The sequence below is a fragment of the Elephas maximus genome, chromosome 2, assembly GCF_024166365.1.
Source record: "Elephas maximus indicus isolate mEleMax1 chromosome 2, mEleMax1 primary haplotype, whole genome shotgun sequence".
NCBI lineage: Eukaryota > Metazoa > Chordata > Mammalia > Proboscidea > Elephantidae > Elephas > Elephas maximus.
In genome coordinates, this window is record NC_064820.1 from 232367137 (window position 1) to 232394636 (window position 27500).

At 54.9% G+C, this 27500-nt stretch overlaps 1 protein-coding gene across 3 annotated transcripts in view; it reads right to left on the reverse strand.

The window, feature by feature from the left end:
- The window catches only part of OBSCN (obscurin, cytoskeletal calmodulin and titin-interacting RhoGEF), a 232782-nt gene that overhangs the window by 93690 nt on the left and 111592 nt on the right, over nt 1–27500 (reverse strand). For 2 of the 3 annotated variants that reach the window (XM_049875093.1, XM_049875095.1), the window contains 22 exons: nt 25180–25455; nt 23315–23599; nt 22790–23056; nt 22155–22424; nt 19541–19807; nt 18950–19216; nt 18694–18806; nt 18461–18614; nt 18117–18278; nt 17874–17978; nt 16834–17100; nt 16075–16344; nt 15635–15901; nt 15290–15556; nt 14947–15213; nt 13603–13875; nt 12779–13045; nt 12313–12579; nt 3685–3957; nt 2945–3211; nt 1941–2207; nt 1580–1843 (listed from right to left, as the gene is read on the reverse strand). In XM_049875093.1, coding sequence (XP_049731050.1) covers nt 1580–1843; nt 1941–2207; nt 2945–3211; nt 3685–3957; nt 12313–12579; nt 12779–13045; nt 13603–13875; nt 14947–15213; nt 15290–15556; nt 15635–15901; nt 16075–16344; nt 16834–17100; nt 17874–17978; nt 18117–18278; nt 18461–18614; nt 18694–18806; nt 18950–19216; nt 19541–19807; nt 22155–22424; nt 22790–23056; nt 23315–23599; nt 25180–25455 — 5382 coding nt within the window. The remainder of the gene's footprint in view (nt 1–1579; nt 1844–1940; nt 2208–2944; nt 3212–3684; nt 3958–12312; nt 12580–12778; nt 13046–13602; nt 13876–14946; nt 15214–15289; nt 15557–15634; nt 15902–16074; nt 16345–16833; nt 17101–17873; nt 17979–18116; nt 18279–18460; nt 18615–18693; nt 18807–18949; nt 19217–19540; nt 19808–22154; nt 22425–22789; nt 23057–23314; nt 23600–25179; nt 25456–27500) is intronic. The other variant, XM_049875094.1, reaches the window with a different exon arrangement.

A 27500-nucleotide genomic window follows, 5' to 3' on the forward strand; every position in this document is an offset into this window, starting at 1 on the left:
AGCATATAATCAAGAACTACTGGTACTGAAGGAAGAAGTACAAGCCATGCTGAAGGCACTGGCAAAAATCAAAGCTCCAGGAATTGGTAGAATACAAATGGAGATGCTTCAACAAAGAGAGGCAACACTAGAAGCACTTATTCACCTATGTCAAGAAATTTGGAAGACCAACCAACTGGAAGAGACGCATGTTCATGACCATTCCAAAGAAAGGCAAGCAAACAGACTGTGGAAATTATAGAATGATATCATTAATACCACATGCTATCAAAATTTTGCTGAAGATAATTCAAAAACAGCTGCAGCCATACATCAATGGGAAAATGCCAGAAGTTCAAGCCAGATTCAGAAGAGGATGTGGAATGAGGGATATCACTGATGATGTCAAATGGATATTGGCTAAAAGCAGAAAATACAACATGTTTACCCATGTTTTATTGACTATGCGAAGGCATTCAATTGTGTGGATCATAACAAATTATGGATAACATTACAAAGAATGGAAATTCTAGAATACTTAATTTGTGCCCATGTAGAACCTGCACATGGATCAAGAGGCAGTCATTCAAATAGAATGAGGGGATACTGCATGGTTTAAAATTTGAAAAAGCGTGCAGCAGGGTTGTAGTCTTTTACCTTCCTTATTCAATCTGTTTGCTAAACAAATAGTGTGAAAAGCTGGCTATGCGAAGAACGAAGAACGTGGCACCAGGAACAGAAGACTCGTTAACAAACTGCAATATGCAGATGCACCCTGCTTGCCGGAAATGAAGATGACTTGAAGCACTGACTGATGAAGGTCAAAGACTACAGCCTTTAGTATGCATTATACCTGAACATAAAGAAAACAAAAATCTTCACAAATGGACTGATAAACAACATCAGAACAAATGGCAAAGAAACTGACGTTGTCAAAGATTTCATTCTACTTGGATCAACAGTCAACGTCCACGGAAGCAGCAGGCAAGAAATCAAGTGACATATTGCACTGGGCAAATCTGCTGTAAAAGACCACTCTGAAATATTAAAAAGAAAAATATGTCAATTTGATAACTAAGGAGCACCTGACCCAAGCCATAATCTCTTCAAATGCCTCATATGCATGCCAAAGTTAGACAATAAAAAAGGAGAACTGAAGAATTAACGCATTTGAATTACGGTGTTGGTGAAGAATACTGAATACACTATAGACTTCCAGAAGAATGAACAAATGCTCCTTAGAAGCAAGGGTAGCGAGACTTCGGCTCACTTACTTTGAACACATCATCAGGAACGACATCCCAATTCATAGAGAGTCATCAAAAACAAAGGATACCCTCCATAAGATGGATTGACACAATAGCTTCAACAACGGACTCAAACGTGCCACCTATTCCGAGGGCGGCACAGAACCAGGCAACATTTTACTCTGTTACACACAAGGTCTCCACGAGTCGGAACCAACTCAACAGCAACTAACAACACGGGAAAAGGATATTCTGGAGTCAAGGAGACAATGCAATGTGAGTGCAGATGGCTGGCATAAAATCAACAACCGAACACCACGCTACCGGTCCACGTGACCACATTCAGTTCTTACCCTTCACAGTCAGTGTGGCTGAGGTCCCCTCCTGCCCGCACACACACGAGTACTCCCCGGCATCTGCCGCAGCCAGGCCACGGATCTCCAGCTCACACACAGACCCATTCTGCCTCAGGCTGTATCTTCCACCAGTGCTGAGGGTCTCAGGGCCCTTCCTCCACTCTACAGGAGCCGCCTTGCTCAGCTCACACCGCAGCATGGCCGTGGTCCCTTCCATGGCCTCCTTGCTTCTTAGTTTTCCTATGAACTGGGCAGGCAGGGCTGAAAAAAGGTCAAATGGACACAGCACACCACCTTCAGCATGGACACTGAAGGAAAGGGACCTGAGGGACGCGGGGGCAGGCAGGCAGGACATTACCCTTCACGGTGAGCTTGGCCATGGTGGTCTGGTCCCCGAAGGAGCATGAGTACTGCCCACTGTCCTTGGGCTGCAGGTGGCGCACCACCAGCTCCAGTACGGTTCCCTCCTGGCGCAGGCCATACTTGTCACCCGGCCGCAGGACTTCGTCCCCATAGCGCCACTGTACAGGCGCAGCCACAGAGGACAGCACACAGCGCAGTGTCACAGCGCCGCCCTCCAGCACCTCCACATCCTTCAGCCTTTCCCGGAACCGCACTGGCCGTGCTGTGGACAGGCAGGGCTCAGCACACCCTCTGTACTGACACCCCACTTGGCCCCTCCCATCCCAAGTGGTAGAGGGTGCGGGGCAGGTGAATCTGGGCAGGCGAGCAGCCGCAGGAGAAATTAAAGGACAGGGACAGCCGTGACAGCCAGAAGAGCAGAAGACACGGGGGGAGCAGAAGACAGAACAGGTCCTGCAACGCAGAGGACGCAGGGAGCAACCAGGAGAGCAGAAGCCCAGAGACGGGGAGGAACAGCATGAGCCAGGGCTGCTGGAGACCATGGAAGGGGATGGGGTGGAGAGAGGGCAGAAGAAGGAGCCCCACACTCAAGAGTGGCGGAGGCAGAGTGGAGACCAGGTGGAAACTAGTGGGGGAACAGGACTCCACACTCAGAGGAGCGGAGATGGGGTGGTGGCCAGGCAGGGCAAGGAGGGGCTGGAGGCAGGGTAAAGACAGGGCAGGAATGGGACAGAGATGGGGCAGAGGTGGGGGAAGACAGGCGGGGATGGGGAGGGCACGAGGTGGAGCTGGCGCAGAGATTGGTGGGGATGGGGCACAGGTCAGGGGCCCACACTCAGAGGAGTGGAGACAGGCAAATCTGCAGCTGGAGGGCTACCACCTCGGGCTTCCTGCAGACTTCCCCCTCCGCTGCCCGCCCTGCCCTGAGTGTGTCTGAGAGCCGCAGGCACTTGGAGTACAGCCAGGGGCTGCCCAGCCCACCCACCTGCCCGGGCTCACCGTGGACCCTGACGACAGAGCTGCTCCAGGCGCCCCCTGCCTCGCACTTGTAGCGCCCGCCGTCCTGCACAGTGGTGTCTGTGATGACCAGCCGGGCCTTGTAGCCCTCATAACTCAGCTGACACCGGGCCGAGGGCCGAAGGGCTTTCCCATCCTTGCTCCAGCTCACAGGGCTGTCAGGTGTGGTGGTCTCACAAATGAGAGTGAGGTCGTCACCCTCGAGGACCGTGGTGTCAGTGAGCTCCCGAGAGAAGATGCTCGGCTTCTCTGGGGGCAAGGGAAAAGATGCAAACTGCATGGGCTTCATGCACCTAGGCTGGCCGCTTAGAGGGCCCACGGGTGAAGCCCCAGGCCACTGCTGTCTCTCCCCTCTGGCTATGGTCACAGAAAGGGCTGTCAAGGTGACAGGTTGGGCCTCTGGATGAGGTGCCACAGCTTGGCTCATACCATGATGGCTGTGGGCTCAGGAGCTCTGCATACCACGCTCAACAAAACCATCACAAAAGAGCCCAACTCAGCCTTGCAAGCTCAACACCCAGGGATCAGAGGCCCCTGCCCCCAAGGGGCAGCACCTGTGGCCTTCTTGTGAGCTCCAGATAGAACTTGTTATGTGGCCCAGCTGCTATCTGGGGTCTGCCCTTGAGAGTCTGTGGCCCTCACTGGCATGGACTACATTTTCTTGGCCCTCGTGCCCCCACAGTGCTGGGCACATGCCCTTACTCTGTGGACACGTGACCCACCTGTAATCCGCAGGGTGGCCGAAGCCCGCTGGTCACCTGCCTCAAAGTAGACAGTGCCTGAGTCCTTGAGCGAAAGCTGTCGCAGGGTCAGCACATGGTAGCCCCCAGGTTGGACTTCGATCTCATTGAGCTCATTGGCATGCAGGGGCGTTTTGTCCAAGAACCAGTGGACAGGCTCATAGTCAGCAGGGGATATGCGGCAGCGGAAGGTGGCCGAGGAGCCCTCCTGCACGTCCATGTCCTCCAGGTCCTCAATGATGCGCACGCTCTGGCCTGCCAGGACACAGACAGGCAGGTCAAGGGCACAAGCCTGTCTGGGTCCAGACTCAGCCACCCGTCCACGGAAACATGGCAGTACCCAGATCTGGGGGACCCATGCTAGTTCCTGGGAAGATGGTCTGACAAGCCCCCTGTTAGCAAAACTCAGAAAACAGTACTTGGATCACAGCAGAGTTGCTAAAAAAAATATTTGTTTTAGGTTTTTTTATGGGTCCTAGGGAGCCCTGGTGGCTCAGTGGTTAATAGCTCGGCTGCTAACCAAAAGTCAGCAGTTCGAATCCACCAACTGCTTCTTTGAAACCTTATGTAACAGTTCTGCTTTGTCCTATAGGGTCGCTGTGAGTTGGAATTGACTTGATGGTAACGGATATGGGCCCCAGATTCCCCTTCACCCACCTCTCTGGTCCTGCAAAGCATGCTGGGTAAGTCCCACAGCATGTGAAAGGCTGGGGGAGGGGGACAAGTTTCCCTCTGGCCATACCCACTCTTCTGCCGTGCCCCCCGCCACCACTGAGTTGTGTTCACCCAGAGTGGCTGCCTGCTTCCAAACCTATTCATGCTAGCTATTATAACCATTAATGAAATTAAATCTTACATTAACAAATGAAATAGTGGTCTGAAAAAAAGGGTTGCAGCTATGTTAAAATGCTTTGGAGGCCTGAAAAAGTGAATTGCTATAAAAAAGCTTTTTGCTGTTGAGTTAGGTACAGGAAAAGATTAGAAAGAATTCATAAATCACGAGGTAGACTCTGCATTCAGATTCCTTTCGCATTCACAAGTGTCTTCAAGTTATCACTCCACTTCAAAGAGGCTGACGCTGGAAAATGTAGATGGCGCATCGTGAGGACGGTTGATGTGGAAAAGACAAGGAATTTGGGTCAGCAAACCGACACACAAAAAAAGGCTGGCCTGCATCTATAGACGGGTGAACATTTGTATGTTGTAAATGTTTGCAAGAACCCATTTCATTATTTTATGACTCAGTTTAACTGCCATTTTTGCTTAAGTATGAATATCAACTTTATTATTTAAGAGGACGTTTACTGTGCTAACAAAAATGTTTTTGCTAAACTGAAAACTACAACGAGAGGGAAAAATTGTAACTCCCTTGTTTATGTTACTACTATCATTGGCCTCTCAAACACCAAATCCTGTTATTTCTTATGGGCAGACGGCAGAGTGGTTTTTGGTAGACGCCGCTTGGTTGCCAGCCCTGGAACTTAGCAGCCTGGTGAAGGCTGTAGTCAGGAGGGTGGAGTCCAAACCCTGCCCTGATACCAACACACCCTGTCACCCCAGGCCAGTCACTCCCTGGCAGAAAGCCCCAATCTTCCTATCCAAAACATGGGTGGTAGAGAACCTCAATGAGCCCTGGTGGCACAATGGTTAGGCCCTGGGTTGCTAACCAAAAGGTAGGCAGTTCGAAACTCTGCAGGAGAAAGGACCTGGCAATCTGCTCCCATAAAGATTGTTGTTTTTGTTGTTAGGTGCCGTTGAGTCAGTTCCAAGTCATAGCAACTCTATGTAAAACAGAATGAAATACTGCCCGGGCCTGTGCCATCCTCATAATCGTTATGTTTGAGCCCATTGTTGTAGCCACTGTGTCAATCCACCTTGTTCAGAGTCTTCCTCTATTTTGCTGACCCTCTACTTTATCAAGCATGATGTCCTTCTCCAGGGAATGGTCCCTCTTGATAACATGTTCAAAGTACATGAATGAGATGAAGTCTCACCATCCTCACTTTTTGTGTGTGTGTGCTTTAAGTGAAAGTTTACAAAACAAGTCAGTCTCTCATACAAAAATTTATATATACCTTGCTATGTACTCCTAGTTGCTCCTCTCCAATGAGACAGCACCTTCCTTCTCTCCATCTTGTATTCCCCGCATCCATTCAGCCAGCTTCTGTCCCCCTTGGCCTTCTCATCTCCCCTCCAGACAGGAACTGCCCACACAGTCTCATGTGTTTACTTGAGCCAAGAAGCTGACTCCTCACCAGTATCGTTTTCTATCCCATAGTCCAGCCCAATCCCTGTCTGAAGAGTTGGCTTTGAGAACGGTTCCAGTCTTGGGCTAACAGAAGGTCTGAGGACCATGATCTCCAGGGTCCTACTAGTCTCAGTCAGACCATTAAGTGGTCTTTTTACGATAATTTGAGATCTGCATCTCTCTGCTCTCCTGCTCCATCTGTTGTGTTCCCTGTCACAGCAGTCATTCGTTGTAGCCGGGCACCATCTAGCTCTTCTGGTCTCAGGCTGATGTAGTCTCTGATTTATGTGGCCCTTTCTGTCTCTTAGACTTATAATTACCTTTTGTCTTTGGTGTTCTTCATTATCCCTTGCTCCATGCGGGTTGAGACCAACTGATGCATCTTAGACGGCCACTTGCTAGCGTTGAAGACTCCAGACACCATTCACCAAAGTGGGATGCAGAATGTTTTCTTAATAGATTTTATTATGTCAATTGACCTAGATGGGCCCTGAAACCATGGTCCCCAGGCCTCTGCCCCTGCTACTCTGGCCTTCAAACTGTTCGGTTTATTCAGTAAGCTTCTTTATTTCTGGTTTAGTCCAGTTGTGCTGACCTCTCCTGTATTGTGTGTTGTCTTTCCCTTTACCTAAAACAGTTCTTGTCCACTATCTAATTAGTGAATACCCCTCTCCCTCCCACCCTACCTCCCCTCGTAACCACCAAAGAATATTTTCTTCTGTGTTTAAAATATTTCTGGAGTTCTTAGAATAGTGGTCTCATATAATATTTGTCCTTTTGCAACTGACTAATTTCACTCAGCATAATGCCTTCCAGATTCCTCCATGTTATGAAATGTTTCACAGATTCACCATTGTTCTTTGTCGATCTGCAGTATTCCATTGTGTGAATATACCATAATTTATTTATCCATTCATCCGTTCACGGGCACCTTGGTTACTTCCATCTTTTTGCTATTGCAAACAGTGCTGCAACGAACATGGGTGTGCATATATCTGTTCATGTAAAGGCTCTTATTTCTCTAGGATATATTCCAAGGAGTGGGATTGCTGGATCCTATGGTAGTGCTATTTCTAGCTTTTTAAGAAGTGCCAAATCGATTTCCAAAGTGGGTGTACCACTTTACATTCCCATCAGCAGTGTATAAGTGTTCCAGTCTCTCCACAACCTCTCCAGCATTTATTATTTTTGTTTTTTGGATTAATGCCAGGTTTGTTGGAGTGAGATGGTATCTCACTGTAGTTTTGATTTGCATTTCTCTAATGGCTAATTCATCATCCTCACTTCTAAGGAGCATTCTGGCTGTACTTCTTCCAGGAAAGATTTGTTCACTCTTCTGGGATTTGTCCATTGTATATTCAATATTCTTCGCCAACACCATAATTGAAAGGCATCAACTCTTCTTTATTCATTGCCCAGCTTTTGCATGCATGTGAGGTGACTGAAAATATCACGGCTTCGGTCAGGCACACCTTAGTCCTCAAAGTGACTTCTTTGCTTTTTAACACTTTAAAGAGTTCTTTTGCAGCAGATTTGCCCAATGCAATACATTGTTTGATTTCTTGACTGCTGCTTCCATGGGCTCTGATTGTGGATCCAAGTAAAATGAAATCCTCGACAACCTCAATATTTTCTCCATTTATCGTGATGTTGTTTATTGGCCCAGCTGTGAGGATTTTTGTTTTTTTTTACGTTGATGTGTAATTCACACTAAAGGCTTTAGATGCAGTCAATTACTTAATATGGCCCTTCTAGCCAGGCCATGATTCCCAGTATTGTGTGGTTGCCATCCATTTTGTGATGTGTTATAAATCCCAGCCTCTATGCCTGTCGTTATGGTCACATTTGAGGCGTGTTGTCCATTATGTAAATGAGGCAAGATTAGACTGGGATGTATCTTGAGTCACTGCCTTACTAGAGGGTGTGACTCAAGTCACCAGCCTTACCCCAGTCACCACCCTTACTACCCTTATTCAAGTCACACCCCTATTTCAGTCACATCTTTTTATTATTAAGATAAAAGGAGAGAGAAGTGAGTGAGAAGGGATGACCCGCTACCACCAAGAAAAGCTAGGAGTGGAGCACATTGTTTGGACCCAGGATCCCTGCACTGAGAACCTCCCAGACCCAGGAGACAGAGAGCTGTTAAAACACTGGAGATGGTGCAAGACAGTGAGAAGCAGCGGCAAGCGTGGCAGAGAACCAGCAGCAGCAGAACAATGAGACCAGTGCAAGACAGGGCGATGGGCTACGCAGCCCATAGAGCAAGGTAGCTACAGTGAGTATGCCAACTCACAGAGCAAGAGCGCCTTCAGCCAGGAGGCTTCCTGGTAGAATGGGATGCCTCCAGGCACTTGCCTGTGGAACTAGGCTTGCCGACCCGGTGGGAGAGCTGAGCGCCTTTGGGCTCAGGCTGACTGGCAGAGTGGGGTGCCCCTGGGCACTTATTAGCGGGGCTAAAGAGCATTGTAAGACTTGCCCAAGGAGAGGGCCAGAGAGAGAGGCCCATCAGGCACAGCTGAGAAGAAGCTGTTCTTATCGAGGACTGTATCCTGAGTCGTTTCTGATCCTGAATTGTAACTTGTTACTTCCCTAATAAACCGCATAATCATGGGTTTTGTCTGTGAGTTCTGTGTGGCCACTGCAATGAATTATCGAATGCAGCAGAGAAGTAGACAGTGCTGTGGGAGGAACGGCTGGTGGCAGACTTGATAAAAAGTTTGGAGACAGGAGTGTGTCTGACCTCCACCTCACGGGAATCAGCCTTGGGTTGCTGACGCTGATAATGATTCTCTCTCTTCCCCCTGAAGTTACAGGAGGTCGGATGTCTCTGCCACGCCATTTTTACATGGCTGTGGTCTCGGATCTTCATCAGTAAGTGCTTCAAGTCCTCTTCACTTTCAGTAAGCAAGGTGGTGTCATCTGCATATCCCAGGTTGTTAATGAGTTTTCCTCCAATCCTGATGCCTCATTCTTCTTCATATATTTCAGCTCCTCAGATTATCTGCTCAGCATACAGACTGAATAAGTATGGTGAAAGGTAACAACCCTGATGCATATCTTTCCTGATTTTAATCCACGCAGTATCTCCTTGTTCTGTCTGCCCAGGTTCCACATGAGCACATTTAAGTGTTCTGGAATTCCTGTTCTTCACAATGTTATCAATAATTGGTTATGATCTACACAGTTGAATGCCTTTGCATAGTCAATAAAAGACAGGTAAACATCTTTCTGGTATTCTCTGCTTTCAGCCAAGATTCATCTGACATCAGCAATGATATCCATCGTTCCACGTCCTCTTGAAACCAGGCGCAATTTCTGGCAGCTCCCTGTCAGTGTACTGCTGCAGCTGCTTTGGGATTATCCTCAGCAAAATGTGACCTGTGTATAATGTTAACGATACTGTTCAACAGTTTCCGCATTCTGTTGGATCACCTTGCTTTGGGATGGGCATACATATGGAACTCTTCCAGCTAGTTGGCCAGGAAGCTGTCTTCCAAATTTCTTCGCATAGATAGGTGAGTGCTTACAACCTCTGTTTGCTGAAACATATCAATTGGTATTCTGTCATTCCTGAAGCCTTGTTTTTTGCCAATGCCTTCAGTACAGCTTGGCCTTCTTCCTTCAATACCATAGGTTCTTGATCATAGCCTACATCCTGAAATGGTTGAACATCGACCAAGTCTTTTTGGTACAGTGATGTATGTATCCCTTCCATCTTCTTTTGATGCTTCCTGCATCATTTAATATTTTCCCCATCCCATCCCCACCCATTGCCGTCGAGTTGATTCCGACTCATAGCGACTCTACAGGACAGAGCAGAACCGCCCCATAGGGTTTCCAAGGAATGCCTGGCGAATTTGAACTGCCAACCTTTCTGCTAGCAGCCATAGCTCTTAATCACTACGCCACCAGGGTTTCCATTTTCCCCATAGAATTCTTCAATATTGCAACTCAAGGCTCGACTTTTTTCTTCAGTTATTTAAGCCTGAGCATGTTCTTCCCTTCTGGTTTTCTAACTCCAGGTCTTTGCACATGTCATTATTATACTTTAATTTGTCTTCTTGAGCTGCCCTTTGAAATCTTCTGCCTAGCTCTTTTACTTTCTCATTTCTTCCATTTGCTTTAGCTACTCGACATTCAAGAGCGAGTTTCACAGCCTCTTCTGACGTCTTCTATTTTGGTCTTTTCTTTCTTTCCTGTCTTTTTAATGACCTTTTGCTTTCTTCATGTATGATGTCCTTGATGTCTTCCCACGACTTGTCTCATCTTCAGTCATTAGTGTTCAACATGTCAAATATGTTCTTAAGATGGTCTCTAAATTCAGGTGGGATATACTCAAGGTCGTTCTTTGGCTCTCATGGACTTATTTTAATTTTCTTCAGCTTCGACTTGCATTTGCATAGGAGCAATTAATGGTCTGTTCTTCAGTTTGCCCTGGACCTCTTTCTGACTGATGATATTGAGCTTCTCCATCATCTCTTTCCACAGATGTAGTCAATTTGATTCCTGGGTATCCCATTTGGAGAGGTTCACGTGTATAGTCACCGTTTATGTTATTAAAAAAAGGCATTTCCAATGAATAAGTCACTGGTCTTGCAAAATTCTATCATGTGATCTCTGGTATCATTTCTATTACTAAGGCCATATTTTCCAAGTACTGATCCTTCTGCTTTATTTCCAACTTTTGCATTCCAATCCCCAGTAATTATCAATGCACCTTGATTACAACTTTGATCAATTTCAGACTGCAGAAGTTGGTAAAAATCTTCAGTTTCTTCATCTTTGGCATTAGTGGTTGGTGTGTAAATTTGAATAACAGTCGTATTAACTGGTCTTCCTTGCAGGCATGTGGATATTATCCTGTCACTGACAGCATTGTACTTCGGAATAGATCTTGAAACGTTCTTTTTGACGATGAATGTGACGCTGTTCCTCTCCAAATTTGTCATTCCCAGCATAGCAGCCCATATAATTGTCCAACTCAAAATGGCCAATACCAGTCCATTTCAGCTCACTAATGCCTGGAATATCAATCTTCAAGTGTTCAATTTCATTTCTGGCAACTTCCAATTTTCCTTGACTCATACTTCATGTGTTCCACATTCCGATCACTAATGGATGTTTGAAGCTATTTCTTCCCATTTTGAGTCGTGTCACATCAGCATCTGAAGGGCCCAGAAGCTTTATCCCATCTATGTCATTAAGTCAACTTTACTTTGAGAAGGCAGCTGTTCCCCAGTCATATTTTGAGTGACCTGACGGGCTCATCTTCCAGCACTGTATCAGACAAGGTTCTGCTGTTATCCATAAGGTTTTCACTGGACAATTTTTTTAGAAGTAGATCTCCAGGTCCTTCTTCCTAGTCTATCTTATTCTAGAAGCACCACTGAAACCTGTCCACAATGGGTGACCCTGCTGGTATCTGAAGTACTGCTGGCTTAGCTTCCAGCATCACAGCAACTCGAAAGGCAACACAGGACGACAAACTGTCAGAGTGGTGTCCATACAGATCATAGAAACCCTATGGGGCAGTTCTACTCTGTCGTATAGGATTGCTATGAGTCTGAACTGACTCAGTGGCACACAAAACAACAGTGACCTTCACCTAACTGAAGGCAGGGGCTTGTGGGGAGCAACCAGAATGGTTACTTGAAACCATCCCATGACACAAAGTGTCATTCAAACAGAGGAGACCAAAACAGTGGTGACAAAAAGCCACACAATCATCAACTATGGTAACATGGGCTGTCAGCTTTCCCTGAAGCCAGAGCTTTCCACAATCCAGGCTCCTGTCTATCTGCATGTCTGGGCCAGGCCGCCCCTCTGCACAGGAAGCATCCCCTACCTGACAGGACAGTGGGGTATACCACCCAACTGCCTCCTAAAGAAGGAGCAGGGCTTGAGCGTCGGTGCTGTGGCCGGCCTGGCTCTGGGTGAACCAGCCACAGCAGTGCCAGCAGCCAGCGAACTTGTGTGGCTCCGGGCCTCCCCAGAGCCTGTCTCGTATGTGCCAAGCCCTTGCATGGGGCCCAACCATGCCCAGCACGTGGGGCTGCTCAGGAGTATTTACTGAGCACATGAGGGCAAGAATGTAGAAGGTCCATCAGACTCGTCCCAGGAGATCAACCCAGGCATTCCACAGAGACTGCCCAGTGCAACTCCCTCCTCTTACGAATGGGGACACTGAGGTTTGCTTGTCCAGAGCCACGTAGTGGCAGAGCCCTGATCTCTGAGCCACCTTGGGGCTCCAGGCTCTGCCCTGAGCAAGCCTGGATACCTGAGCATGCACTTGGCCATGGCAACTGCATGCAGTGGGCACCTGTGAGGCGGCCTGCAGCTCTGAGGGCCCAGCACCTCACCTTGCACCAGGAGCCGGGCCTGCGATTGCGCCTGGCCAATGTCGCAGGTGTAGGTATCACTGTCCGCCCGCTCCAGGGCGCTGATGGTGAGCCTCAAAGCCAGGCCCTCCTGGCTGGGTGCATGCTTGCCCGAGGCATGCAGCTCCACCAGGCCCCTGCGCCAGGTCACTGTGGTCACGGGACGCTCCGTCTCACACTCAAACACGGCCAAGCCCTTCTCTTCAGCCTGCACATCAGTCAGCTCCTTGGTGAAGCGGTTAGCCCTTTCTGGGGGAGGAGAGGTTAGACAGGGGATGAGAACCCTCAGGACAGCCCCACTCCACCATGGGCATTACAGGGCCAGAGGAGCCCTACGCCAGAGCCTCCCGTGCCTGCACAGCTCCCCACCCCATTGGCCTCAGCTTTCCCCCTGGAAAGAACAGCAAGCTCAGAGCAGGGTGGGCCCTGGGTCTGGCCCTGCCATCACCTTCCACGTGGAGGCTGGCTGCGCTCCTGGAGGTCTCTGTCTCGCACACATACTCGCCCGAGTCATTGAGTGTGGCCCTGTGGATGACCAGCAGGGCCCGAGTGCCCTCACTGCACACCTCGTACTTCTGGCTCTTGTGGATGGCCTTGCCATCCTTCAGCCAGCGCACCGAGTTGCCTGCCCGGGACAGCTCACAGCTCAGCACCACGTCTTCCCCCAGTGTCGCCTGCTGGTCCTCCAGGGCCTTTGTGATGCCTGCTAGCTTCTCTGGAGGGAGAAATACCCACCTGTAAGGCTCACCATGATCCATCCATGTCCAGGGAGGGGTAGGGCAGGCGCTCGGACCACAGCGGCTCAGACTGCAGACCCTGTACCCTAGCACTCAGGGACCTTGGCCCAGGAGCCTCAGAGCTTAGGAAGGCCAGAAGCCCAGATTCTCCCAGGAGGGGGTCTGGGGAGCATGAGGATATGAGACAGAGTCTCATGCTTCAGGCATCAGTCTGAATACTGCCTCTCAGGACGTGCCCAGGGCTGTGTGGAGCTGCACACAGCAGGAGTTCTCACATGCCATCAGGCCACGGATCAGAATGAGAAATCCTGGCTCTTCCCTAGAGCTGGAAAAGCTCTGCTCTAGAGTGGTGGCCCCCGTGACCCCAACAGGCAGCCTCGGGCCACCACAGCCTCGGGGGTGCTCACCAGGGCTGGAGGACAGTTGGGAGCACCCCAGTGCTCCTGCAGCCCAGGTCCCAATCCTGGCCATGTGAGAAGCGCCAGGCTGAGCAGCCAGCAGCCTGCAGTGACCACCCCCCAGCCTGCATGCCCACCTTTGACCACCATGGAGGCCTTGGAGGTGAGGCCCGCCACAGAGAACACCACCTCTCCTGCGTCGCTCATTGCGGCATCCTGAACAGCTAGGGTGTACTTGCGGCCCTGGCGCCTGGCCCGGAAGCGGCCGGAGCTGCCCACTGTCCTCCCGCCGATGGTCCAGACGGCTGGCTCGCTGGCACTCTCGTGGGACAGGATGCACTCAAAGCTGCAACTCCCACCCTCCAGCACCTCCACTGTCTTGAGCCTCTTGGTGATGCCCAAATGCAGGTCTGCAGGGGCATGGGGACAGCCGTCAATGGCCCAGCCAGTAGCGGACCCCCGAGACAAGACTGCTGAGCCGTGGAGCAATGCAACCAGCTAGAGAGGCCCCACACCCACTCCCCACCCCGACAGCAGGACTGCTTCGGCTGCATCTGCAGCCTCTTGGGGCCACCTCCTGGGTCTCAGTCTGGCCACACCTGGGCAGAGGAGAAGCCCAGTGTCCCCCAGCATCTGGGTCTGATGGGGTGGCCACCTTTCTATCTGCTACAGAGGAAGGTGGGGAACTTGGAGAGGGAGGATCACCCATGACCGAAGGAGGGGAAGGACACGGAAGGAGGGGAAGGACAGGGTTCCAAGCGACACTCCCACGACACTGCCCTCCCCTTTCCTGTGTCATCACAAAGAGCAGGGCCCCAGAGACAAAGGCACTTTGGGAAGTGGAAGCACTCCATAAGTGCAGGACAACAGGCACACACGCAGCAAACAGTCAGACGACCATCCCCTCATCCAGGGAGCCGGGCCCAGACTGTGGATATGCTCAGAGAAGCCACACATCCGTGGGGCCAGAGGCCAGGCCACACGACTAGGTGGGGCCACTCTGCCTGCTGCCCTGCTCAGCCTTCCAAGACTTCATGGGAACAAGAATAGGGCCTGCCTGCAGTCCTTAGCCCACACTGTTCCCAGACCATGCCCTCTCCTTGTACCGAAGCCCCCTCCCCACCTGCACACTGCACTGGTTCTGCCCAGAGTTTCCATGCAGAGTAATGTCCCCATCTTCTGTTGAATCCCCCCTCCCCCATGCTGGAACTCTCTCAGGCAGGGTCCAGCAGATTCCGAGCCCTTGTGCCCTTCCTGCAGCAGGTGGGTTCTCTGGCCTCAGCCCCCTCCCCCTACCCTGCCTGAACTCAGGCCTCATTCAGCCCACATCACACCCTGGCTCTCCAGGAAGCCAGACTGGCTTCTCCTCTCTCTGTAGGGCAGATCCTCAGCCCTGCACAAGGGTGACCCCTCACGGTGGCACTCTGCCCCTTGCCAGAACCCCAGCAGTGCCTTCGGGGTCGGGTGACGAGGCCACGTACCATGCACGCTGACCTGGGCACGGGTCTCCTCGGGGCCCACGTGGCAGGAGTACAGGCCGGCGTCTTTGTGGCTCAGACCATGTACCACGAGCCCCCGTGTGGCCCCCGTGTGCAGGAAGTCATACTTGTCACCAGGGCCCAGCTCCACACCATCCTTGTACCACACCACGCGGGCTTCGGGGTCCGAGACCTCGCACTGTAGGGCCAGTGTTCCCTGCTCCTCCACCGACACATCGTCCAGCACCTTCAGGAAGACCACCGGCTTCGCTGCGGGGGGCAGAGGAGACAGGGTAAGCAGGCTGCCAGGGCACCTCATTCTTCCACTCCTGGGCCCAGCACTCACCTCTGACCTCCAGGTGGGCGGAGGCGGTGACCTTGGTGGAGGCGAGGCGCACAGTGCCCGTGTCTTCCCGGCGGACACGCTTCAGCACCAGCATGTGGCGGCAGCCCTCATGGGTAATCTCGTGGAAGCTGTCGTTGTACAGGGGTGTCCCGTTGAGAGACCACTCCACCTCCTCGTCCTCGTGAGACAGCTCACATGAGAAGCAGGCAAGGTCCTCCTCCGTGGCCTCTATGTCCTGTAGGGGCTGTGTCACTGCCACCTCCCGTGCTGTGGGGACACAGAGACCTTTCAGCACCTGGTCCCTGCCCTCAGCACTGACCACTGCCACTGGACCCCTCGCCATACCCTCCACGGTGACCATGGCGCTGCTCTGGGCACTGCCCGCCTGACACAAGTAGACGCCAGCGTCAGCAGGAGTAAGCCGCAGGACACGAAGTTCTGCCATGTGGCCCTCGAGCGTCATCTTGAACTTGTCAGAGGGTACTAGGGGCACATTGTCCTTATACCACTGCACGGCCTTGGGGGGCGGCCGGAAGTCACAGGACAGCACCACTGACTGCAGCTCCCGCCCGGCCTTGGGCTCTAGTGGCCGCGTCAGCACCACGGGGACATCTGTGGGGGCAGAATCAGTTCTGGGTGATGGATGGCAAGGGGGGCGGGCAGGCTGACACCCCAACCTCAGTCATGTGAGCAGTCACTTGACAAGGTGGGCAGGGGGCCAGCTCCACCCAGGAACCCCGTCTGCCTGAGCGTCTCCCCTCCACCCCGGCCGTGTGCACAGTCACCTGAGACGACGAGGTGGGCGGAGGAGCGGGCCTTGCCAATGGTGAAGTGCACGGGCCCCGTCATGGAAGAGCTGGTGCGTCGTAGCACCAGGCGGTGCACGGTGCCCTCCTGCTCCAGGCCCACGTCCGCCCCTGCCTGCAATGCTGTTTTGCCCAGGAGCCACTTGGGCGGCCGCACAGACGGAATGGAGGTCTCGCATTCGAACCAAGCAGGGGCGGGCTCTATCACAGTCACGTCCTGCAGGCCCTGCACGATGCTGATGGACTGTTCTGTAGGGCAGGGCTCAGTCAAAGCCTGGCTCTGCGGAGGCCAGCCCACCCTGTCCTCTGGGGCTCCTCAGGGAAGGACGCGGTCCCTGTCCTGGAAACAAACCACCCCTCCACAGACACCCAGTCAGGCCCCTCAGAGGCTAGCCCACCCTTTCCTCCAGGGCTCCACAGAGGAGGGAGTCCTGTCTGTCCTGGGAGCAAACCCTCCCGCCCCACCCACACACCCAGCCAGGCCCCATGGAGGCCAGTCTGCCCTCTCCTCCAGGGCTCGGCAGCGGAGGTAACTATTTCTGTCCTGGGAGCAAAGCCCCATACACATCCAGCCAGGCCCAACCTCTCCTCTGGGGTTTCATCCGTGGAGCAAACCACACACACACACTCCCCCCGATGGCCACCGAGATACTCATCACCCCTCTGCTGATGGAGTCAGAAACACCACCACGAGAAGCAATCACCACAGCCTAGCTCCTGCCCAGCCCAGCCCCACACCTTCCACAAAGAATTGGGCAGTGGTCTTGACGTCGCCGGCATCACAGGTGTAGCTGTCCTCATCCTCTGGCTGGACACTGGAGATGACCAGCTTGCGGTACAGGCCATCACTGACCATCTCGTACTTGGGCCCGGGCTCTAGCTCCACGCTGCCCTTGAACCAGCGCACCTGGGCACTGGCCCGCGACACCTGGCACTCCAGCACGCCCCGATGCCGCTCCATGGCAATCTTGTCCCGCAGTGGGCGCAGGATGGACACAGGGAACTCTGCAGATGTGGCCGAGCAGGTCAACACTGGTGGCCAGTGTGCCCACCCCACACAGGCCGATCCCCGCCCTGCGCTCCGGACCGCCCTTCATCTGCAGACCCTCCTCCCTCCCCCACTGCCCCACTTGCCTACCCCACCCTGCCCCAGTGCGGCTGCTCTCCTGACTACTATCAGGGCCCCAGGAAGAGCACTCACGTGTCCTTCCACACTAAACAAGGGGGAGAACCTACGTCCTCCCACCCACAGGGCGGCCCTCCTCGTCTTCCTATTGCAGACACCCTTCCCATGAGGGTCTGCACACGCAAGTGTTCACGCACGCACATGTACACAAACACACCATGTGTACACACATGCCATGCACGCTAGGCATACACATTCACACATGCAAAGATACAGACACACACATACACCATACACACAGGCATACCATTCACACACATGCTAATACACACACACACACACACGCACATTACGCACGCACATACAAGCACACATATGGAGACACATGAGCACACGTTCATGGATACACCCTCAGCCCCTACGAGGGCCTACACGTGTCCACACATGCCTATGTGCACGCATACACACCATGAACACACACACACACCATGTGTACACTTCACACAGGCACACATGTGCACACGCACCATCAACCCCCGTGAGGGCCTGCACACGTGTGTTCACATGCGCACATGCACACAGATACACACACGCATGTTCATGCAAACACACACACTGTCCAGCCCCCACCCTCTCCTCAGTTGCCCCTCACCTTTCACACGGAGCTGGGCTCGCGATTCCGCATTTTCGGCCACAAATCTGATTTCACCTGCATCTTCCGCCAGGACTCTCCGATAGATCAGAGTGTTTGTCCTTCCTGAGGATGAAAGGCACACAGCCCTGGGTCAGGGGCACGGGCAAAGGTGCAGTGGGGACAGCCCTTCCGTGTGGGCCATGCTGGGGGAGGGTAAAGAGAGGCCCTGGCAGCCCGCCCACAGCCTGCCCACCGGCGTACCTTCCTGGCGGATGCGCACATTGTCACTGGGCCGCAGCTTACTGCCCTCTCGGAACCACTGGGCAGGTACCTCTTCGTGGGAGATCTCACAGGAGAAGGTGGCACCCTCCTTCTCCATCACCTCCACATCCTCCAGGGGCCTCACAATCTGGATGTCACGACCTGGGGCAGTGAGCAAGGCCTCGTCACACTCGGACGCAGGGGGCCCATTCCCCAGCCCCCTGCGCCCCAGCTGGCTAAGGTCTACAGGCAGAGGTGGGATGGAAGGCAACCCAAGAAGCCCAGCACATGTCCTCCCTCAGCCCCAACCCCCACCCCTGCCCTCACCTTGCTCCTACCCTCACCTTGCACCTTCAGGGAGGCAGAACTCTGGGCATCATGGGCATCGCACACGTAGACACCCTGGTCCCCGAGCTCACACCGGTAAATGATGAGGCTCCTGCAGGCTCCCTGGGCTGTGATGCCCACACTCTTGCCCACCCGCTGCTCCACACCGTCCTGTGGAAGGACAGATCCTGTCAAGCCCCAGGGTCGGGCTGCAATGCAAGGGGAGGGGTCCTGGGTGGGTGGCAGGTACCTTCAGCCAGCGCACATCAGCATTGGGGCGCGACAGCTCACACTCCAGGATTGCCTTCTCCTTCTCTGTGGCCACCACATCCTGCAGCGGGCGGATGAACCTCACAGGCAGCTCTGGGAAGGCAGGAGGGTACGGGCCTGAGCTGGACAGAGCTGTGGAGCTTGGCTCCAAGAAGGAGCTCCCAGACGAGAAATGCGAACCCTGCCACCACTGGCCCCCTGCCCCTCCTGCTTGGGAAGACCCCAGGACCACGCACCAGTGACAAGCAGCCTCGCTGATGTGTGCACACCCTCGGCCCTGAAGGCAATGAGACCGCTGTCTTCTGGCCGCAGCCCGGACAGTGTGAGCGTGTGGGTGGGGCCACTCACAGCCAGGCTGCACGAGGGCCCCGGCTGGAGCCGAAGCCCATCTCGAGTCCAGGTGCCCTCCACGTCTGTATGTGACAGCTCCACCTGCATGGTGACCTTGCTCTGCTCCTGGGCCTCCATCGCCTGCAGGCCATGCACGAGGCAGACCTGGCGCACTGGGGGGATAGTGCATGCAGGGGCGGGGTGAGCCGCTGCACAAACCCGCCCTCCTGGCCGGGACCAGCAACACTCAGGCCAGCCTGGCCTCCTGGAGCTGTGAGAGCCCAGTGGGGTGCCATAACTGGGGTCAGAGGCCTGTCTCTGAAGTCCACCTCCCCGAGGACCCTGTGCAGGATTGGACTCCCCCAGGCTGGCCCCACTCATGCGACTGTCCCCGACCTATCTTCCCTGCCCCCCTCAACTGGCCCACCCCTTCTGCCCATCCCCATATGTCCTGACCACCCCCCCATGCCCACACCCGCCTGTCCTGCCTCACTCACTCTCCACATTCAGCTTGGCCTGGGTCTTGTCATCACGTGTCTCGCAGCCTATGAAGCCACGGTCAGAGAAGCCGACGTTGTGCAGAACCAGGTGGTGGCGTGTGCCCTCAGCGTGGATCTTCACGTTCTCACCAGGTACCAGGGCAGCCGCATTCCGTGTCCACTTGACAGCTGGCCACGGTCTCGACAACTCCACCTCCATCGTCACTGAGCCCCGTTCCTCTACCGTCCGAGGTTCCAGCTTCTTTTTGAACAGCACAGGGGCCTCTGGGGTCAATGGGACGGGTCGGGGGGTGGGTGGGTGGGGAGAGGCATCACAGTCATCCCCTGCCTGGGAGACCCAGGGCACAGCAGCCTGGCTCAGGTCCTTGTCCAGCTGCCCACAGTGCCACTCCAAGCTGGGCATGGCTGAGAAGCACACCCCCGGCCCGGGCTATACTCAGAACTCTTTATAGGAGAAAACTGAGGCCAGGGACGCTGCCCCACCGGCCCTTCTCCACCTCCTGCGGCCCTGCCCTGAACAGCTGCTTCCTTCCCCAGTGGACGCTGCCCCGCCGGACCCTCTCCACCTCCTGCGGCCCTGCCCTGAACAGCTGCTTCCTTCCCCAGTGGACGCTGCCCCGCCGGCCCCTCTCCACCTCCTGCGGCCCTGCCCTGAACAGCTGCTTCCTTCCCCAGTGGACGCTGCCCCGCCGGACCCTCTCCACCTCCAGCGGCCCTGACCTGAACAGCTGCTTCCTTCCCCAGTGGACGCTGCCCCGCCGGCCCCTCTCCACCTCCTGCGGCCCTGCCCTGAACAGCTGCTTCCTTCCCCAGTGTCCGCTGCCCCGCCGGACCCTCTCCACCTCCTGCGGCCCTGCCCTGAACAGCTGCTTCCTTCCCCAGTGGACGCTGCCCCGCCGGCCCCTCTCCACCTCCTGCGGCCCTGCCCTGAACAGCTGCTTCCTTCCCCAGGGACGCTGCCCCGCCGGCCCCTCTCCACCTCCTGCGGCCCTGCCCTGAACAGCTGCTTCCTTCCCCAGTGGACGCTGCCCCGCCGGCCCCTCTCCACCTCCTGCGGCCCTGCCCTGAACAGCTGCTTCCTTCCCCAGGGACGCTGCCCCGCCGGCCCCTCTCCACCTCCTGCGGCCCTGCCCTGAACAGCTGCTTCCTTCCCCAGTGGATGCTGCCCCGCCGGCCCCTCTCCACCCCCTGCGGCCCTGCCCTGAACAGCTGCTTCCCTCCCCAGTGGACGCTGCCCCGCCGGACCCTCTCCACCTCCTGCGGCCCTGCCCTGAACAGCTGCTTCCTTCCCCAGTGGACGCTGCCCCGCCGGACCCTCTCCACCTCCTGCGGCCCTGACCTGAACAGCTGCTTCCTTCCCCAGTGGACGCTGCCCCGCCGGCCCCTCTCCACCTCCTGCGGCCCTGCCCTGAACAGCTGCTTCCTTCCCCAGTGGACGCTGCCCCGCCGGCCCCTCTCCACCTCCTGCGGCCCTGCCCTGAACAGCTGCTTCCTTCCCCAGGGACGCTGCCCCGCCGGCCCCTCTCCACCTCCTGCGGCCCTGCCCTGAACAGCTGCTTCCTTCCCCAGTGGACGCTGCCCCGCCGGCCCCTCTCCACCTCCTGCGGCCCTGCCCTGAACAGCTGCTTCCTTCCCCAGTGGACGCTGCCCCGCCGGACCCTCTCCACCTCCTGCGGCCCTGCCCTGAACAGCTGCTTCCTTCCCCAGTGGATGCTGCCCCGCCGGACCCTCTCCACCTCCTGCGGCCCTGCCCTGAACAGCTGCTTCCTTCCCCAGTGTCTGCAGGGCATGACACACGCAGACCCTCAGGCCCAGCCAGAGGGGCTGCATGCCCAAAAGCCTTTTAACTAGGCCTTCGAACCAGCTCATTGTGGATCGAACCCCTGCTGCAAATTCGAGTTTCCAACAAGTCCCCTGTTGAGATTTTGCATTGCCACTCCGGATATACTCAATCAGAATCTACAGTTTAACAAGATCCCTAAGCGATTCTTACGTGTAATGAACGGTCTGGGAACTTGTTAGAAATACAAATTCTTGGCAGTTGTTCAGGCCAGAACAAACCAGTTCAAAGCCCTGGTTTTAACAAGGTCCCAGGGACTCAGGGGGCTCCCACCTCCCCACATCACTTTCTTACTCAAGAGCCTACAATGAAGTCTTCCATTGTAACCCTCCAGTGAACCCCAGCCCCACATGCTGTCAGCCTGGGCTCCTCCTTTCTGCTCTTCCTCCACATCTCTGCTGTCAGCCAGGCCCAGCCCTTGCTTCCTCCTATGCACATTGAGCTCATTCCTGCCGACCCCACTCCCTCCAGCCTCACCATCCATCTACTCAGTGTGGGCTGCCTCCTCCAGGAAGCCCCTGTGGAGGCTCACCCGCCACAGCTGCATCCCCCAGGTACATAGGCAGGATTTACCTTCTCCGCTACAGAGAAGGTGGTGGGCCCCACTTGCTCCTCCCTCCCAGCTGACAACTCCCTCTGTTTCCCCCGAGGCCAGGCAGATGAGCTGGACACAGGCCTGAGTGCTGTGACCACTTCCGAATCGGCCCACATGGGAGATGCCTGCAGCCAGAGTTGCAGCTGCCCCCAGGTCCTGAGGCCCACACCTCTCACCTCGGACCTTGAGGGCTGCCACGGAGGTCACACCCTCAGCCTCCGCCGTGATCTGGCCCGAGTCCTCCAGGGCCAGGCTAGAGATGGTCAGGCTGTGGCTAGCATCACTCTGTGATATAAGAAACTTCTCACTGGGTTGTACCAGGGCGCCGTCCCGGTACCAGGTGACCACAGCATCGCTGGGAGACACCACGCACTGGAAGGTAGCCTCCCGACCCTCCTCCGTGACCACGCCGCTCAGCCCAGACGTGAACTTCACCACGCGGGGAACTGCAGAGAGATGCTCTGCTTGAGGTGTGGGGGCAGGGCAGGGCAAGTAAGGGGCAGGGAGAGATGGGGAAGGGGCGTAGTGGGGAGGGATGGGGTGGGGCGGGGCAGGGATAGACTGGGGGAAGGGGTGGAGCTGGGAGTGACGGGGTGGGGCAGGGCAGTGAGGGGCGGTCCAGGGAGGAATGGGTCGGTCCAGAGAAGGGGAGGCAGGGGTGGAACAAGGAGGGACGGGGCGGGGTGGGTCACAAAGGGGCAGGCAGAGCATCCCGCAGGTGTAACTAGGGGTCACTGCCTACAAGTGGCCTCCCCAGAAGGGCTGGGAGGAGCAGGAGTCTCCAGGGTGGGCAGGAGAAAGCCACACATACCTTGGACGGACAGCAAGGCACGGGTGCTGTCGTCACGGCTCTCACACACGTACTCGCCCGCATCCTCTGCCCGCAGGCTGGTGATGGTGAGGGAGCGCAGCGGCCCCACGGCCTCCATACGGAAGCGCTTGCCGGGCCGCAGCTGTGTGCTTCCGCAGCGCCACACCACCTCGGCCTGCTCCGGGCTCAGCTTGCAGGCCAGCACCACCTGGCCGCCCAGCTCCCCGCTCACCGGCTCCAGGGCCCTGGAGAACCAGGCACCAACCTCTGTATGGGCAAGTGGGTCATCAGTGTGTGGGTTAGGACGGCGGCCAGGCCATGCACCTGAGCACCCACGCCAGCCCCCCGCCCTCAGGTGCAGGGTCGCCAAGCAGCCAGAGCCCGAGTCCGGGTCCCCGGGTGTGCTTGGCATAGACTGGGCCACACTGAGTTCACTCCCTCATTTGGGCTGGGCTCAGGGCTGCCGAGCACCCGGGTCTGTGTGGTGGGGCAGGCTGGGGGCTGGCCACCCTCAGAATGGCTCACCTTCCACCTGGACAGGGAAGTCCTGCCGCTGGTCGCCTACTTGGCAGCTGTATATGGCACTGTCCAGGGTCTGGGCACCATGTACTGTCAGGGTGTGGGTGTCCGCCAGGCTGGTGGTCTCATGCCGCTTGCTGCGGCGAATCTCCACACCGTCTTTGAACCACGCCACAGTGGCCACAGAGGATGCAGCCAGTACCGCCGTCAGGACGATGTCTTCGTGTTCCTTGACCACCAGAGGCTTCCTGTGGCCACGTTTCTCAAGGGCTCCAGGCTCAGGCTCCGGTTCTGAAGGAGGGGTCAGCCAGAATGAGAGCCTCCGCAGGGGGACCTTGCAGACCACCTGCTAGGGCCAGGCCTGCAGGAAGGCCTGCCTGTGACGTTCTGCCATCCCTCTGCAGCACCCACCCAGCCCCAGACTGGCTGCTGCCTCTGCCGAGCGAGCAAGAGAAAAAAGGTGGGGTAGGAGCAGCTACGTCACAACAGCTGCTTACAACACCACGTCCAGGACCACGGCCTGAAGAGGCCACGTCTGGCAAGTGGTCAGGCGGGTGAAAAGAAGGGGCTGCTGCAGATGCTCGCTGAGCACCAGCTGCCAGGGGGTCTGCCTGCGGGAGCCGCTCCACTGCTACACAGGCAGAAAATGCAGGGTAGAGCAGGTGGCGTCCTCACAGAGCGCCCACCCACCCGTGAGTCAGGCCCGCATTGTGGGAGGGCCACAGGGGGCAGATGAGGGCAGTGTCAGCGGCAGGGCCAGGAGCAAGGCTGAGCGGTGTGAGCGGCTGCAAGGGCCTCCTCACTCTGCACTTGTGGGGCAGAGTGATGCCTCAGGGAGGGAAGAGAGTGCCAGAGGGGCTCCTGCAGGGTCTGACAGGGGGCTGAGTGAGGGTGCACTCAGAGAGACCCTGAGGGCCACAGGGGGGACCACAGTGCCAGCCAGTGAGGGGCCAGGGTGACAGTGGCTGGCTCTGTGTGACCACAGCAGGCCAATCAAACAGGCATTCTCATCAGTTTAAGAGGAACTCTATCAGCACTGTAGGGGAGCAGGACTCTCCTGCCAGCCCTCCCAGGAGGTTGTCCCTATGTGAGGACAGTCCCCGAGTCCACAGGTTGAGGGAAGTGGCCAGGCAGAGCAAGGCCTACGCAAAGAAGTAGCCAGAAGGGGCTGTGGGACAGTGAGCAGGCAGAGGCAGGCCTCGGGACAGCTCAACTGCCAGGCTCCCCAGCGCCAGAGACAGAGGACCCAGGCCCACTGAGAGCAAGAGCACCCACAGCCACACAGCCCCTCCGGCTGAGGCTCCTGCATGGAACCCGAAAACCCATTGCCATCAAGTCGATTCCTACTCACAGCGACCCTATAGGACAGAATAGAACTGTCCCATAGAGTTTCCAAGGAGCACCTGATGGATTTGAACTGCTGACCTTTTGGTTACCAGCCATAGCACTTAACCACCACGCCACCAAGGTTTCCTACATGGAACCAGTGGTCCTTAAAACAGGAAAGAAGTCAGCTTGCAGACCCAAGGCCGAGTGTGGCTGTTTCTCAGAACTCGGGCCTTAACAGCTGACCAACGTATAAGGAAGCCTTGGTGACAGGCTTTCCTGCTGGGGAAGATGGGGGCTGTGGTGGAGAAGGTGGAGGAAACTGGCAGATCATGCAGGGAAGTCCTGGGCAGGACTGTGTCCCAAGCAGCCTCAGGACCCTGAGGACCTCTGGCAGGGGACACAGCCCTGGTCCAGAAACCACCAGCAGAGGCTCCGGCACAGGCTCAAACAGAGGGAACAAGGACAAGTCCTGCTGAGAAACCTCTCCCTCACTCCATCAATTTGTCAGGTCCTCTCCCCCTTCACCCAACCCTAGCACCCACCTGTGACGTCCAGGCGGAAGGAGACCTTCTGGCCGCCGGCCTCACAGCTGTACTCCCCGGCGTCCGCCTTGCCCGCCTGCTGCACCACCAGCCGCCGCCCACGGCCCGTGGCCTCCACGCGCACTCTCGAGCTTGAACTCAGCTTCTTCCCGTCCTTGTACCACGTCACCTCCGTCTGGGCCTGGGCCACCTCACAGCTCAGTGTGGCGCTGGCCCCCACCTCAGCCCGCACCTCGCTCTGTACTGGCTGCTCCTTGGCAAACACCACTGTGGGCTCTGAGGACAGAAAGGGACGCTCAGTCAGAGACACCATCTAAGTCAGGAAGACAACCCTGGGTAAAGAAGGCCTGGACAGGAGCCAGGAGATCCAGAAGCTTCTCCAGGTTCTGCCTCCAGCTCTGTGACCTGGAGAGGCCCCAGGCCTTTCTGAGCAACGACACACTGCAGTGCATTTATACCTCCTGACACTGATGGAAACCCTGGTGGCATAGTGGTTAAGTGCCACAGCTGCTAACCAAGGGGTCGGCAGTTTGAATCAGTTAGGCACTCCTTGGAAACTCTATGGGGCAGTTCTACCCTGTCCTATAGGGTCACTATGTGTCGGAATTGACTCGATGGCACTGGGGTTTGGTTTGGTTTTAGACACTGACGGCGTGTGGGGTGTTTCCTGGTGGGACATTCTGTGAGACTGCTCCTGAGCACACGTTGCTCCAGGAGAGGACTGCGGAGTCAGGATGCCTGTGCCCCTTCAACCTGACCAGATGACCCCAGAAACTTTCCCACCAGCAGTGCAGGGGAGTTCCTGGTGCTTCACAGCCGAACCTACTCTTAATATGTCAGGTGTGCTAACTCCTGGCCATCTGCTGGGCGTGGGGCTCCACCTCCCCTTGGCATTCATGTGCATTGTCCGGAGGACTGTTACAGGCAGCTCCTTGCTCCAAGTTTATTGGCCATTTCTGTTTCCTGTCCTGTGGTGTCACTTTTCAAGTCTTTACCCAATTTTCTGTCTTTCTCATATTTATTTTTAGGAGCTCTTTATATATGTAAATGCTGGAGCACTGACAGTTGTATGTATTGTAAATATCTTCCCGCCTGTGTAGCTTGCCTTTTCACTCTTCTATGGCGTCTTCTGATGAACCGAAATTCTTAGTAGTCAAATAAGTCAATCTTATTCTTTGGGGTTAGTGCACTAGTCTCTCTTGTTAAAAAAATCCTTCCTTATCTGATAAAGTCATCAGGTAATCCACATTACCATCTAAGAGGTTTAGGGTTTTATCTTTCACATGACTCAAGCCCACCTGGAGTTGATTTTTCAGTGTGGTGTGAGATAGGGGTCCAATTTCATTTTTCCCAAGAGGTTAAACAGTTCAAGCACCGTTTATGAAAAGACCATCCTTTCCTACTCCTTGCACAGGTGCCCTGGTGTCATGGATTGAATTGCGTCCCCCCAAAATACCTGTCGGCTTGGCTAGGTCATGCTTCCCTCGTATGATTGTATGACTGTCTACCATTTTATCCGCTGATGTGATTTCCCTGTGTGTTGTAAATCCCATCGCTATGATGTAACAAGATGGATTAGCGGCAGTTATACTGATGAGGTCTACAAGATTAGATAGTGTCTTAAGCCAATCTCTTTGGAGATATAAAAGAGAGAAGCAAGCAAAGAGACATGGGGACCTCATACCACTAAGAATGGAGAGCAGGAGTGCATGTCCTTTGGACCCAGGGTCCCTGCACTGAGAAGCTCCTTGACAAGGGGACAATTGATGACAAGGACCTTCCTCCAAAGCTGAGAAGAGAAAGCCCTTCCCTGGAGCCAATGCCCTGAATTTGGACTTGTAGCCTACTAGACTATGAGAGAATAAATTTCTCTTGTTGAAGCCATCCACGTGTGGTATTTCTGTTATAGCAGCACTAGATGACTAATACACCTGGGAGTAGGCCAGAGTCCAGTTATGCACAGGTCTGTTTCTGAGCTCACCATTCTGTGCCTTTGAGGGACGAAGAGAGCATCTACCCTGGCACTGAGACCTTGTTGTCTTGATGACTATACTTTTATTATAAATCTTGCTATCTGGCAGAGCAAACACTCTCACTTTGTTCTTCAAGAGTAGCTTGGTTGTACTTTATAATCTCAATTTTCACACTCCCTCCTAGAAAAAAGTCCATTTGGATTTTTATTGAGCATCTTTGGACTCTTCCATGGATACGACTCGTTACTTAGATCCTCTTTACTGTTGTCAAAAATATTTAATAATTTCCCCCACAGAGGCTGTCTTAGTCATCCAGTGCTGCTATAATAGAAATACCATCAGTGGATG